At 42.1% G+C, this 15,283-nt stretch overlaps 2 protein-coding genes across 2 annotated transcripts; both read left to right on the forward strand.

Moving 5' to 3' along the window:
* Positions 1-1,464: 1,464 nt before the first annotated feature.
* On the forward strand, positions 1,465-3,263 carry LOC306775500 (potassium voltage-gated channel subfamily A member 10-like; the record flags this gene model as incomplete). Its single annotated transcript, XM_079265945.1, has 1 exon — positions 1,465-3,263. The coding sequence occupies one exon, from the start codon at positions 1,465-1,467 to the stop codon at positions 3,145-3,147; it is 1,683 nt and encodes a 560-aa protein (XP_079122071.1). The 3' UTR covers positions 3,148-3,263.
* An 8,011-nt stretch (positions 3,264-11,274) lies between these two features.
* Positions 11,275-14,929, forward strand: LOC306797603 (uncharacterized protein). Its single transcript, XM_079296957.1, has 6 exons — positions 11,275-11,391; positions 12,273-12,892; positions 13,081-13,188; positions 13,511-13,572; positions 14,291-14,551; positions 14,773-14,929. The coding sequence occupies exons 2-6, from the start codon at positions 12,283-12,285 to the stop codon at positions 14,809-14,811; spliced, it is 1,080 nt and encodes a 359-aa protein (XP_079153083.1). The 5' UTR covers positions 11,275-11,391; positions 12,273-12,282; the 3' UTR covers positions 14,812-14,929.
* The last annotated feature ends 354 nt before the right edge of the window (positions 14,930-15,283 follow it).

Raw genomic sequence — 15,283 nt, forward strand, 5'->3', positions numbered from 1 at the left:
GAGGGGGAAAGAGTGGGTCCCACTCTCCCTCCTCCACATCTAACAGCGATTGGCTCCTGCAGCGATTGGCTCCTGCAGGGAGCTTCCGATAACATCCTCACTTCACCCCACTGGCGGAGGAGGGAGCAGGGAGAACGAAGCCCAGGAAACCCTCTCACATTCAAAATACAGTGAGTTTCCTACGTGTTTGTCTCTGTTTGTGTGCTTGCACGCGGGTAAATCTGTGTCAGGGTAGCTCTGGCATCTCTGGTTTCGTATACGGTGTTAAATTACCCAATGGCAGCTTTAATAGAGCACTACAGGCACTCTTGATTGTGAGATGAGGGAGCGATTGAAGGGAGCAAGGGGAGATCAAGGCGGAGCTGCAAGGCAAAGTAGAGAGGGCACAACAACTCCTGCAGCGCCGGGGACCTGGTGAGTGGTGCGGAAATCTGCACACAGCTGGATTTAAACTTTACACGTACTTAAAGATATATTTGCATGTAATTGCGGGTGATAAGAGTGATGTGATGCCAGTGGGTGTTTCATTCAATGCTGTGTAAGATGAGGCTAAGTTGTTCAGTGGGAAGATTTGAGGAGCTATTTATTAGCAAGAAGTTGCCTTTAGACACAATTCAAAGTGTCTTAAGAGGGTAGATCTATTAGCACTGCTCTGTCCTTTCTCTTGGACTGCGTAACCTTTCTTTGCTGACACGGCACAATCAATATGTATTTTTTGCACGAGCCGCATCACAACGTCCTTCGATAAGAAGATGCGCACATCCTGGACTGTTACGTTATCTGCGACAATGCAAGTGGAAACAGAACAAGATGAGTCTCTCCGAGTGCGCAGGGCCCTCGGTGTCAAGTGGACACCGTTGCAGCTTGAAAGCGTGTGTTGGGATTTGGTTACGTCTCTGAACCAGACAAATGGAAAGATAAACCGCTACTAAACGCAATGCTGATGGACTGCCCAAAAAAAAGAGGTCGTATTTTTGGTTTTGATGAGTTTCTGCTTCCAGTCATATAAGTGAAACCTCAGAATTTCTTTTTCTTCTTTTTAACATGTTCAGTTTCTTAGCATATGATCAGCAACAATACCAAAACCATGTGTAAGCATTTTCACAAGCGAACCTGCAGAGCTTGTGTTTTCATTAAATTCATTGGAGAGAATGTCGGGGAGGGAATAAATAACTGTAGAAGCACAGTGCCAGATGGCAAGTTCTGTGCTGATGCAAACACGAGCTGCCAGAAAAATCTCTTTACCCACAAAACTGTATCGCACTATATAACAAAATATATAACTGCTTTTTTCCCTCTTCCTCAGATTACAAACTGAATCCAAACGTAGCATACAGCTGCCTGGATGATAACCAGGGGGAGAGAGACCCTGCCAGGATCTTCAGCGTGGCACTGGTTGAGGCGTCCCCTCCGTCTCCTGCTATCCAACCAGGCTGATAGGCGTCGCTAGCGACCACACAGGCGATGGAGGTGCCGCTTGTTAATTTTGAGAACATGGACGATGTCGGCATCCACCTGGGAGACCCAACTGACTCCGGGTACCCGACGTCACCCCCGTCAGAGGTCCCCAATCAGAATCTGTTAACCCACCGTCTGAGCTCTCCTCACCAGTCGCCACGCAGGGGACGACGTGGGCATCATTCTGGTCAAGAAGGGCCGTCGCCATCCTCTCCTCCGACTCTGACCGCTAAAGCGAACTCCAGCAGCGGCAGTTTGATCTCTAATCTGAAGCTCCTGGTCAACGCCGAGTCTCCCAACGACGGCGTCTTCAGTAAAATGGCGAGGGATTGCTACGACAACGAGGACTTGTTTGAAAAGCACTTCATTGAAGAAAAAGACGAGAGAGTTGTCATCAATGTTTCAGGCATGATGTTCGAGACCCAGCTCAGCACCCTGAATAAGTTTCCAGAGACGCTGCTAGGTGACCCCATGAAGAGGATAGACTACTTTGACCCGATGAAAAACGAGTACTACTTTGACAGAAACCGCCCGACTTTTGATGGTATTCTGTACTACTATCAGTCGGGGGGGAGACTCCGCAGACCAGCCAACGTTCCCATAGATGTTTTTGCAAATGAAATCGTTTTCTACCAGTTGGGTTATGAAGCGATGGACCAGTTCCGCGAAGACGAAGGGTTTGTCAAAGAGCCGGAGATCCTTTTGCCCACCAACGAAATCAAACGACAATTCTGGCTCCTGTTTGAATACCCAGAAAGCTCCAGTGCAGCCAAATCTGTCGCACTGGTTTCTGTGTTCGTCATCGTCATTTCCATTGTCATCTTCTGCCTAGAGACTCTGCCAGAGTTCAGGGACGACACTAACTTAACCCCGGGTTTAACCCAACTCATGAACGGGACCCAAGCTGGCCCTGCCGTTAAAGACGTGTTCGTGTATCTAACGGACCCCTTTTTCATCCTGGAGACGATTTGCATCATTTGGTTCTGCTTTGAAGCTGGTGTCCGCTTTGTGGTGTGCCCCAGCAAAAGGGATTTCTTCAATAACATCATGAACATCATTGATATTGTCTCCATAATTCCCTACTTTGTCACCCTTGGAACAGAGCTGGCTACGACCCCCGATGACGATTTGAACTCCAGTCAGAACATGTCCCTGGCAATCCTAAGAATCATCCGTCTGGTGAGAGTTTTCAGAATTTTTAAGCTCTCCCGACACTCGAAAGGGCTTCAGATCCTGGGGCAGACATTGAAAGCCAGTATGAGGGAACTTGGGCTGCTCATCTTCTTCCTTTTTATAGGAGTCATCCTATTCTCAAGTGCCATCTACTTTGCAGAAGTGGATGAGCCCCAGACGCAGTTTGTTAGCATCCCTGACGGCTTCTGGTGGGCTGTGGTGACAATGACCACTGTGGGGTACGGAGACATGTGCCCGAGCACTATAGGAGGCAAAATGGTCGGCACCCTCTGTGCCATTTCCGGCGTCCTGACCATCGCTTTGCCCGTCCCCGTCATCGTCTCCAACTTTAACTATTTCTACCACCGTGAGACCGAACAGCTGGAGAAACAGGTGGTGGATGAAGCGGCAGAGGCTGCCCTGAAAATGTCAGCCGCGAACAAGTATGGAAGCACACCCTCTTTAAACAAAAGTAACGGCACCTGGCAGAGTGAGAAAAACGGCACACACTTATAGAGAAAGCATTCATATGTATCAAGGGCATGAAAAACATATCCAATGGTGAGTTCATCTTTCTCCCTGTTTTGTACTCCGAAAATGGCAGCATGTGTGCGTATTATGACAGTATTAAAAGGCCCTGTGTGGTGAGACAGCCTTGACACAAGTTGTCTGTCTGCTTGTGGATGTGTCAAAGTGCAATTAACACAACTCAGCAACTACTGTATAATTATCATCTTTCATCCAGTGCAAGTTGAAGAAAAGGGTGGTGGCTCATTTGCGCTATTAGCGTTTCAAATGTAGACGGTGAGAGTAAACAAGCTGTAGGTTTTGACCGGAATTATCCTGGAGGGTCTGTATAACGGCACGCTTATCCCACAAGAGAAAGTGAAAAAGAAAACGGTCTAAACTGGAAGTATACTCAGAGCTCAAAGTTCGTCTTCCCTTCTTCATAGTCAGCAAAACCTAGATAGAACTTGGCTGGATTTTCAAGGGCAGGCAAATGCATCCTGTGAAAGGCAAGAGGATATGAGTGCCCACATTGTCTTATCAGCAAATCAATACTTCTCCTTATGACGCAGCATAACAATATGTGGGCAATAAGTAGTTGGCACGTTTGCACGTCTGCTATTACTCTTGTAGCTGCAATGTATACATCTGCACTAAGTAGTTGCATGCAGCTTTTAAAGTCACATGTTCTTTTTTGATGTAATCTATTATTTGGCATATTGTAACCAGATTATCACTTTCTGATTTCATCACAATGTGAATTTACCCTTTAAGATCCATATCAATTCATTGCAATGGAAGCTTATTTTCCAAATATCTCTTGGGCACTTTTTTGGAGCTTTACACCATCATGAGATGATATATATATATATATATATATATATATATATATATATATATATATATATATATATATATATATTCATGATCAGACAAAGCGTCAGGCTCATATGTATTGCATGGCATAGTATGCCGAGAAATGTTCTCACTCCTATTATCAGTAACTGAAAGTTTGACATATTCATTGTACCTAAATATATAGTCTTTCAATCGTATTGTGATGATCAATATATTCCATGTGATAGGGAAAACCAATACCTCAACTGTATTTGTGAAATGATGACAACAAGTGATGAGGTTTGTGTCTCATCAGGAAATTGGTTCTATATATGCATGCCACATTTCGATCTTACAAATGTACTGTATGTGAGATTATTATAACTATGAATACAGCTTGTACAGGAATGGCAGTGGGGGTAGTTGTAACACAATCAATGCCTTTCAAATAATCCTACAATATGCAATAACGGAAAAACAAATGTGTTTTTCACCTCTGGAAAGAGCAATAACTAATTAATTTAAATGAAATGCAATAAGGTGACATCAGTTAGTCACGTTGGTACTCAGCACTTTACTATGTTATGAAGCACTTAATATTTGAGGACTGCTGCTGTATGTGTCAACATTGTGCAGTATACAGTGTCATAATGTTCTATTTATCCTGTAAAGAGTGCCTTCCATTAAACATGTATCCTAACTGTGACGTTTCCCTCTGATGATTTCTCTGATAAATTGGACTTGTGACATCAAGTGAATTTTAACTTTCCTAACTGCTTCTCTGCTCAACAATAATAGTGATGGATGGAGGTTCCAGTGTGCATGGCCGCAGGGCTGAATACTCATTATCACCTCATGTTAGTTGTTAAAAAGCCCTCTCCGTGCTCTCTCTCTCTCTCTCTCTCTCTCTCTCTCTCTCTCTCTCTCTCTCTCTCTCTCTCTCTCTCTCTCTCTCTCTCTCTCTCTCTCTCTCTCTCTCTTCATCTTCATCCACAAATTCGTCGGAAGAGGGAAAAACAGCAGGGATACTGTTTTAAAAAAAAATATTTATATAAATATATATCTCTGGTGTCACGGTGTAGGTGGCAGACTGGAGGAGCAGACGTTTTCTCGCTCTGTGTTACTGTAACAAGACTCATCTAATTACTAAGAAATGAAGAGGGTAAAACCTGGCTGCGAATAGATGGAAAGGATTGTCAGATCATGCTGACATGTTGAGTTTTGTTTGTTGTTGTTGTGGATATCGATCAAATTAGCGTTTTCTTTCTATTAGGTGGGGGAAATCATGTGGCGTGAGCTTGACAATGCCTTTGACTGGGATGCCTTCAAAAGCAAATGCACCAAATTAAATATGCAGACCAAATGAATAATTTATAAGATGATCTATCTTGGCTTTCATTTGATGCTATACTGTCCCAAACAGTCCCATCAAGGACATATTATCAGTGAATACTCTGACGCAATGTCTCATTTTGATCTGGGCTCATTTAGTGATTTTAGGATCTCTGAGCTGATTCCTTCCTCAACGAGACGAAGCTGTTAGAAGTCGTTTCCTGCTGAGTCATACTGGCTGTGGTTTTTGCGGCCTGGTTGACGGCCAGGTCAGCGGGCGGCGCCCTTCTGCCCTGCTGATCACTGATCGTATGGCGACACCACGGAGCCGAGGTCCGATAGCATTTGAGCATTTCACAGACAGGTAGCTCTGGCAAGGTCAAAGCTAATGCGAGGCTGTCATTAATAATTCATCGGGTGTTCCACGAAGAGATCACATCCATCCTGCCTTTGATAAAGATTCATCGCAAGAAATCCATCCAGCGACCGATGTGAGTGTCCAATCACTGTGACACAGCAGGCTGTGCAATGCAACCCTTAATGGATCCACAAATATCCTTGTTGCATGAATCCGTTCGTCCTTTTACTCCTTTCAGAAAGGAAACATTGGACGGGCCTCACACGAAAGCTCAGGCAGCCAGACTCGTATCGGTAGATCGGGTTACTGTTTTGTCAGCCGACACGTTATGAGCCAATTTCAGACCTGCACGGACAGTAGGCTGTGTACTGTAGTGCACGCCCTGCAGAGGGCAAAGTCAAAGTTGGAACTGGGCAGCTTGTGTTTGAATTAAATCCCTCTGAAGTCTCCGGTTTCTTCCAGTGACGGAAACTCTCCTGGATGCAGGACAGGGCTATACGGTGGCATCGGGCTCCATCACCGCTGTCGTGACCTCGCCATTACATTTTTGATGAAAGAGCGAACGCAGTGCTGCTCCAGAGCACAGAAGTGTAACGTTGAGTGGCAGAGCAACCCTCATGGACTTAACATTGATCAAAGTTCAGCAGAGCTCACCTACAGTACATGAGCCATTGATCTTATACCCTGACTTTGCTGATCAAGAACATTCAGACATGGGTTTTGCATTACTGCTATAGCTACTTTATTGACCGCAGGGCTGATTTGACGACGAGGGGAAGAAGGTCAGACAGGTGGACACACCTTGCTTCTTACTGGGGGGGGTGATGGAGGATCAGGTTTCCTGACACAGTGTGATTAAAAAACACTTCATGTTCGGGAAGTCCTTCTGTTTCTTATTTTTAGTTTTATTTGCTTCACACATGCTGGAAATCCCGGATATCACTGAGGCATCCAGCACGTGCTCTCATTTATTGCTGTGTCAGTTTTTAAGAGAATACATTTGTTCACAACTTGCAGAACACTTGACTTGTACGTCACCGTTCCATTCTATTTTATCGTTGGTCATTGGTGCTTTTTATATACGTTCATATAATATAACCATAGCAGTCGTGTAGATCCTTTATCTTTTTATGTCTAGCTTTGTCATCCGAGCTGTTGTTATATTTCTGTAGACGAAACCAGAGTCAAATGTCTTGTATTGCACATGTACTTGGCAAAGGAATCTGATAATGATTCTGAATATATCTTATAATATTAACTGGATAATAGTTAAACAGTAAATCCGTCTTTTACCTCTGTTGTTCCTTAAATGGATAAGGCTGGTGTCATTCTTTATTTCTCTTATTGTCAACAAATCCCTTAAAAAGACAAAAAACATAAATGACAGTAATTGATCCTACTAAAGTAAGAAACATAATTCAGGCAGTTATTGTGTTTTCCAGCACAAAATAATTGGGAAAACCATTTAGAAATATATAGATAAAGACGAGACAGGGTTTTTATATTGTGGTGACCTGATTTTATACGAATGTAGTATCGGACAAACCTCATCATTTAATGTCACAAAATGTTACAAAAGGCATTTTCTGTATTTGTGTTATCTCAACATTTTAAGTTTAAATTTCACATTCCACCAGCTGTTCATTTTTTTGCTTTTATGAGATTCAGATGTGTTTGGAAATATAAAACCATGTTACACATTAACAGATTATCTTTTATTCGCTCCTTTCGGTGACATAACAAGGAACTCCTGTTAAATTTAGAGTTTGTTGCGGAAGGACTTTGTTCCTAAAAATTTCCATCATTCAAAAGACATTTTGGTCCGTTTTTAATGACTCAAAGTGACTTAAAGTAACATTTATGATCTCCAGCTCTCGATATATCAAATACACCATTACAATGAATATCATAGCAAATCAATTAAGCGTTTTGAGTCATTCATAATTTTGGGTGCATACATTAATGGGGCCATTGTATTTTCCAGTATGCATCTGAATATGATTTGTTAGCTCAGTTCCCATCTATTTTCTTTTTTAAGATTGGAGAGGGGAGTCCCACGAGAGGGCGGGTAATGATTCAAGGAGATAAAGATTCATGACAGCTAACTGCTCCGCTGCAGTGCGCCAGCCCTGGAGGTCAATGGCCAGACGTTGTGGGATGAAACGTGAGTCGCACATTTGTCCTGCTTAACGCCCAAATGAACAAGGTGACCTGAAGTATATCAGCCGGCACCAGATAGGGTTGCCTTCAGGTAACCACAGGCTGCCCTTCACATCTGGGACAGACACAAATGTTTGCAACGACCATTTTCAAGAGAAGAATTTGTGTGAGTGAGGGTCATCCAGCTGCAGTGCATTACAATAATTATTACCTTCATTATTCTCACAATGGAAAAGACTACTGTACGTAAACCAAAGCTTCCAGAATGAAGACAGATGTATTCATTGAAATATTAAGTTATTAACTGGGTTATCTTACTTACATTTCAAGTAAATATGTATACAATTTCTGTAAAGGTTAATTAACTGAGAGAGCAAGGCAAGTAAAGAATTCAGATAATTGACTGAGAAGTGCCAAATGTAATATTCAGAGCATTAATAAAGCGTCAAACAACTATTTGTAAAGACATAGTGGAGCAATGTCTACCTGAGAGAACGAACCCACTCTGTGTGTGTGTTGTAATCCCAGTTTCTCCGTTCTTTGCTTACATAGCCGGGCTGGCCACACATGTATGTGAGTGCATGTTAGCGTGCTGGCTAGCTAATGGCCACCGCTCTGCACTTTGCTCAGCCAGCAGGTAACAGCTTAAAGCGCCGGATATGCACCTTCTGGTTCCCCTTCCATCCAGGTATACACGGTTAGCTCCGTCAGCACTGTTGCTGTTTGTTTCACTGTTAGCGCTGTTAGCGCCGTTGGAGGCGAGGAGGGAGGTCTGACAAGAGAGCGTGAACATTCTTTAATTTCATGATCAGTCCAAAATGTTCACCGCTATTTCAGAATTGGCCTTGCAGGATTGGGGCTGATTTAAACCAGTAGATGGAATTTTCAACCATGAAAATTGATTTTGTAAGACATTTTGTAAGAAATATCAATATTAACCCCAGCATTGATGTGTTTTATCACATTGCAATCATATATTTTAGTTTAGAAAAACTTGTTTAAGTGTGCACATACTTCTTTCAGTAAAACTACCAATACTGCAACATGAAAATAAATGATTACATGACCTGCATTGAAAATCTCAATGAGCTAAAAGTACATAACGTACATAACATAAGCGCTGTTATAGTATTCTATTATTAGTGATGCATCAATGTGAAAGGGACATTTTATGTTGCAGCTGGTCGAGATGGAGGTAATATTAACTAGTTAGATCTATAACAGTGCTTCAAATTTGATACGCTCACCATTTGTTTTCTATGACAAATATGAATCTGTAAAGTAACAATCAGAGTCGAGTGAAAAGTACAATATCTACAGTAGATTAGAAGTATAACGTAGCATGAAAAATAAATAGTCCAGTGAAATGTACTTTACAGTCCACGCCTGCTTATGAAAGCGACATGTTTGATAATACACAGTATATTGATTTCATGGGGACAGGATTGGATTTGTTGTTCCACAGAGACAACACTGTTTCACAGTGTTCAGCATGACACCTGGTGGCGTTATTGTGGTACTGCACATGAGCAAACTGGTGCAAAATGTACACTAATCTGTTTGCTTCTGTGTACTTTTGTTCGCTTACATACAGGAAAGGATTTTTTTTTTTATAGGCCAGCTACATATAAAAAAGGAGTTCAGAGTTTGTCCAAAAAAATATGCTGATGAGTATTCAGGCCGATAGGGGTCACAAGGTCACACTCATACTGATCACACCACAGTCTGCTGTTGACTCTCTTTCAGCACAAACGAAGAGAGGCGGCTTTGTTAACTCTAAACCCAGCTGCACCTCAAGCTGAGCGACTACCTGCTAATATTGCTTTCGGTTACAGAAAGCCTCTCGAGTTTCCAGTCAACAAGTCAGATAAGAGATCACTCATCGATAGGAAAATAAGAGCTCAGGTACTTTTTCCTTAGTTTTACGTCACTTCCTGAAACTCTCAGCCTACAACTGTACGCGGCCAATCCCAGTTCATATCTGCAGGCTGAACAGTGGTTACAAAATGTTGGTAAAACCTGTCTGAGTCATAATAGCTTGGTCCATTCAGTCACTGGCATGTTGCCCGTGCTCCTCTCGCTCGCTCTCTCTCTCTCTCTCTCTCTCTCTCATTGTACATCATTGTATTGTGTACTGTGTGGTGTTATATTTTGTCTTCACTCATTGAAATAACTAGGGTGGACAAAATATTGGAAACACCTCCCAGCATAATGCAACCTTTGAACTGCAGCATCTGATTTGACCATGAAATCAAAACGACAAAAGAAAATGATTCAACACACAGTCTGGCTCTATTCTCAGACCTTAGGCCTATTCTAGTCATTAATGCCTTTTGATTTGATTGATTTATGGATTTACAAAAGTGCTGCGATCCAAGGGATAAGATGTTGAAGTGAGTGAAGCAAAACTATATTCAACGCTAAACATTATGTCCAATATGGTCCAACAAGATGTTGAAAGCCCGATATAAAACATGCAACCTAAAACCAATACGGCGAATGCAAAAGATTAAAAGAAGATCAATCGCTCAGTTACAATTTCATTCATAACCTGTCACCTTACCACACGAGCTCTAACCTCTGAAGGCATCTTCAGCAGTATTGTGCTGTTTACTTTGGGCTTCTGCCATGTGCAGACTCTGTTTGTGTGATTTTCTTGTCATACTGAAAACTAATTTCCCCCTCGAAAGATAATCAATCAATCAATGTTGACGATTGACCATTGTTAACTGAACACGGATATTACGGAGTAGGCTTATTGATAATATTGTATGCAGCTTGTGTTGTTACAGCAAACTCCTAACTGTATGTAGGTACATAGCAATAATTAATTGATTAGGTGCCAACTTTTAAATTAATAGCAAAATATTTTTAGAAATCGATTAATCAGTTTGAGTGATTTTTTTTTAAGAAAAAAAAGTAACAATTCTCTGATTTGAGCTCCTAAAATGTGAATATTTTCTGGTTTTGTTACTCGTCTATGAACTGAATATGTAAAAGAAGACATTTTGAGGGCATCATCTTTGGTCTTTGCGAAACGCTGATCGGCTTTCTTTCCTATTTTTTGACATTTTATTGACCAAACAACTCGTCGATTAATCGAGACAATGATCACTAGTTGCAGCTCTACAGCCCATCTGGGTTATTCAAACAGCCTATAATGGCATAGAGACACAGAACCAGCCCATAAGAGGAAATTAGCTCTGCTCTGCATCTTTTACTTCCTGTAAAACGTGGCCAAACAACAGGGAGGGGAAGTTTTACAGCAGCGCTAAAGAGCCGAAACCAAACCCAAAGTGTAAAAAAACAACATGACGTCTGTGAGCTCATGTTGAGCAGGAAGAGCTTTCCTTTCCCGTCCTCCGCCCCCTCTTCTTAGTTACGTGTACAACAGGTGGCCCCAGGTGAGGAAGGAGGGCAGAGACGTGTCCATACAAGGGCGGAGAATGCGAGCAGGTAGACGCGCTGCGGAGAGTCCCTTCACGAGACGCATACCTTCTGTGTACTTACTGTAAGCGGATCTCTGCGGGGAGCGAAAGCATTCGACTGCTGCTGAAGGAGACGAGGTGAGTTCAGAGACACAGCAGCTTCGTCCACAAACATGGCATGGCGACAGACGTTTACTTATTGCTTTCGTTTTACAGTTCCTCATATTCCTCTGATTTTAGAGCAGCTTTGAAGACGTCTCTGCAGAGCTACGATGTCCAAAGTCGAGCAATGCAATAGAATACAATGCAGGAGTCTTTCTGGTCCACTTGATGAACAAGTTGTAAACTGTTAACAATCAATCTACGAAATGAGTTGGTAACCTTTTTGATAATTGTCTTGTGATACATACCTGAATACCTTTTGGGTTTTTATAACTATTTGAATAAGTAGACATGAGCTTTAGAGTTGTTCACTATTGTTTAAGACCAAATGATGAATCGATTGAACAAGACGATAATTGGCAAGTGAATTGACAATTAAAAAGTAATACTTAGAATGCAACCTCTGCGACTCATTACGTTGATTATCAAGTAATCTGCTGACTGTTTTCCTGATTATTTTTATGATTGTATTATTAACTAACTTGTTTAATTATTAACTTGATGATTTTTATTATTTTATTATTAACTAATCTTTTGGTCTATACAATGTCAGAAAATAGTAAAAAAAAAAAGAAAATGCCCAAATTGCCGTCTTCAAATGGCATGTTTTGTCCGGCCAACCTTTCAAATCCCAAAGGTATTCACTTTATTATCACATAAGAAAGTGAAAGCAGCAAATCCCATGGGATAAAGCAATTCTTCTGACGATTGACTTTATGATTCATCAACGAATTGTTTTCGCTGTAAAGGCTTCTTCCAAAGAGCTCAAGTATTTTCTGACTGCAAAAATGGCAGAAGTGGTACGCAAAACAATCGTGTTAACCGACCGTATGTGTGGTGTTTTCTCTTTCTTGTAGTCATCCCACCATGGAAACACACAGAAAAACACAAAGGCCTAACAATGGCCAGCTGATCTACGTGCCTCACAAGGATACAATACGTCTGCTCGAGGTGTACGTCAAGCGCAGCCTCAGCCTCAATGATGGAGCACTGGGGAGTAAGAGGGCAGGGGGGAAAGAAAAGTGGGTGACGATGCCGAGAAGGTTGAGACGACATTCCAGCGACCCTTCCTTTCACTTGGCCTATGAGCCAAAGGACGAGGTGATTGGTACATTTTCTCCGGTCGAACCCACCGCAGACCAGCCTGAGACGCGTCCGGAGGAATCCGAGAAACCCGCGAAAAAGCCAAAGAAAAACAAGAAGCCCTCACTTTGGAAACGCTTCCTGGGTATTTTTTCTCTGAAGGTTAACGAGGAGAAAGATGAAGAGCGGCACAGTCCACCGGAGATACCCGAGTACCCCTCGGCATCACAGGTCTCTGACGCTGGGACACAATTCTGCCTGCCCACGATTGCAGTCAAGAAACAGAAAAGAAAGTCCACGAGACATAAATCCCTTCGAAGAAGGTTCTCCGAAAGGCGGCAATCTCTGAAAAAACCTAAAGATTTCAACCATGCTGACATCACTCGAGTTGAAGGTAAGTTTAATGATAACACGTGTCTGGATAAATTGACCTTATTTGTGTGCTATAAGAAATGACAAATATGATTCAATTCTAAAACACCTGTTGACCAGAATCAGTGGAAATCTCTTGTAAAGATGCTTAAACGCCATGTTGTTCCTGCAGAAGTGCATTTACAGTAAACTGATCATTCCTTTTTCCAGCCGTCAGCGTGGAACCGACGTACTTTTATTACGAGACGGTATCGGAGGAACTGGAGAAAATTATACACGAGGTCCAAGAAAAAGAGGAAGCTGCACCTCTCTCTGATGGTGAGGAACAGTTTATTTTCAACTTTCAATTTCAAGTGCATGATCGAAGCACCATTATCAGGCTTTTGTTTTCATTTGACAGAAAACATTGTGCTACAATAAAGCCATGCGGTTTAATGCACACCAGACAATAAACAGCATTTCTCTGATAAATGTGTAATGTGATGAGCAGTGACAGTTTTGGATCAATGTTTATTTCTCTTGGCTGTGCGTCTTAGTTCTGCATGACTATAATAACTCCAAGATGAAATGAATCCCCATAACTGCATAAAGTGTTCAGCGCATTGATTATACTTCCCCTTGTTCTTGTTTTGTCTCTCAGAGGAGGTAATCGACAGGATCATTGCTTTGACGAAGGAGGAGGGCGACGCCATAGATGACAAGGTTGGTATTCATCTCTGCTCTGAGGCGATGAAACTCTGCGTAGCGTTTACCAATTTGGGAATATTTACATGATCGTTTGCTTTAAATGCTTCGGACAGAGTGGGGTTATTCGTGAGATTGCGTAATTAGTTAATGTACGTGTGAAGTATTGTGGGGCTTCAGCAGAAAGCAAAAGCACTTCAATAAACCATAAACGGTGTGATAAAGTCCAGATCATAAAAAGGACAAACTCCATGACACAAGTGAGTGGCTGAGACATTTTCTGGTGCAACAGCTTTTCCTGTTCTGCTCTTTACTCGAGTCAGATTATTCATCACCGCTTTGACAGAGGGAGGGTGTGTGCAACAGGGATAAGAGACAGAGAGAGCCATAAGGCCTGCTGTCAAAACACAGTATTGCATGTGACTTGCTTCGTAAATATGGACTGTTGATCAGACTAAACACGCAATGTGTGATGACGTCACCTTAAGGAACTTGCGATTCACCGCCACTTCTCTACGTTTTTAAGATCGAGGAAATAATCTGCAGATGAATTGAAAAGAAAAGAAAAAGGTGTTTGGTCAATCACCTGCTGGAATGATAGAAATATACAAATATATTACTGGCGATTCCATGGTGTGTTTGTCCCTTTACAGTGCGTGTTTATCAGCAGTAAAATCCCCGATAGGTCAAAGTGTCCAGTATTTACTGACGGCCTTCCTCTCCTCATCTCCTCCAGCTGAAAGACAACCCCACCCTGAGCAACTTCTTCAAAGGGATGTCGTACTCTTCCTTCCAGAAGTTGGCCGACGCGTATCTGGAGACGGAAGCGACGCCGACCCGCAATCCTCCCACTGTCCTACCGACGGCACCGGAGCTGGTCAAGTTGGCCTTTACGCTCGACTTTACAGCCAGAATAGTCGGGCTCTCCAAACAGCACATCGGTCACATTACTGGCCTGGGGAACCGTTATCTACACGACCGATTTGAATACCAACAGGTAAGAATCAGACCTGTTGAAAAGAGACAACGCTAAACATTAGATATAGACAGCTCTGGTGCTCTTTTTAAAAACATATTTAATCCGCATAATGATTCAGTTTATATCAGAAGAATGTGCAGCATATCTGTAAAAATGGTGCAGCATTTAAACAGTCACCAAAACAAAGAGGCACACCAAGAGGTTTGGTTTAAAATGCTTTTTTCTTTTGTCTTTTCCAGGCGTGTTCAGAACATCCAGGGTCTGACAGTGATGACTGAGAGGCAACCATGCCAAAACAAAAAAAAGAATACACTGCTGCAAGTGAAGCGCTCAACTTTTCTCGGCACCACAGATGTGGTTAAGGATGTGTTGCGACCATGAAAAACAGGCAATGCAATAACCTTCGTTGTATATAAGCTAGACTCTGTGCAATATTTGTATTATATATTTCTAGAATTGTTAATAGAAGCTAAATGAAATGTGACACAATTGTGTTTGTTGATATGAATGCTGGCGTTCATATTGCACACTCAAATAAAATATGTTTAATTTAATGCTCAAATTTGTTGTTTTTCTCATTATGAAACAAACTATCAATGTCAGGCTTTGTTCATTGGTAAATATTATCTCTGCCAGGAGAATCCTGTGATTACTTGTTGTGTGTGTGCATTAATACTCTGCATGCTCAAGGACCTCTCATGGTTGCGGTGACTCGCACCTTCTCGAAACACCTTTTTATTACCTGTTTTA

The sequence above is a fragment of the Melanostigma gelatinosum genome, assembly GCF_949748355.1.
Source record: "Melanostigma gelatinosum genome assembly, chromosome: 3".
In the NCBI taxonomy this organism is placed as follows: domain Eukaryota; kingdom Metazoa; phylum Chordata; class Actinopteri; order Perciformes; family Zoarcidae; genus Melanostigma; species Melanostigma gelatinosum.

Bases quoted from the DNA above. Each gene is read 5' to 3' on its own strand.
- LOC306797603 (XM_079296957.1), top strand. From the start codon at position 12,283: ATGGAAACACACAGAAAAACACAAAGGCCTAACAATGGCCAGCTGATC. The intron at 13,189-13,510 runs GTGAGGAACAGT...TTTGTCTCTCAG, and splicing joins AGCTGCACCTCTCTCTGATG to AGGAGGTAATCGACAGGATC. The intron at 14,552-14,772 runs GTAAGAATCAGA...TGTCTTTTCCAG, and splicing joins ACCGATTTGAATACCAACAG to GCGTGTTCAGAACATCCAGG.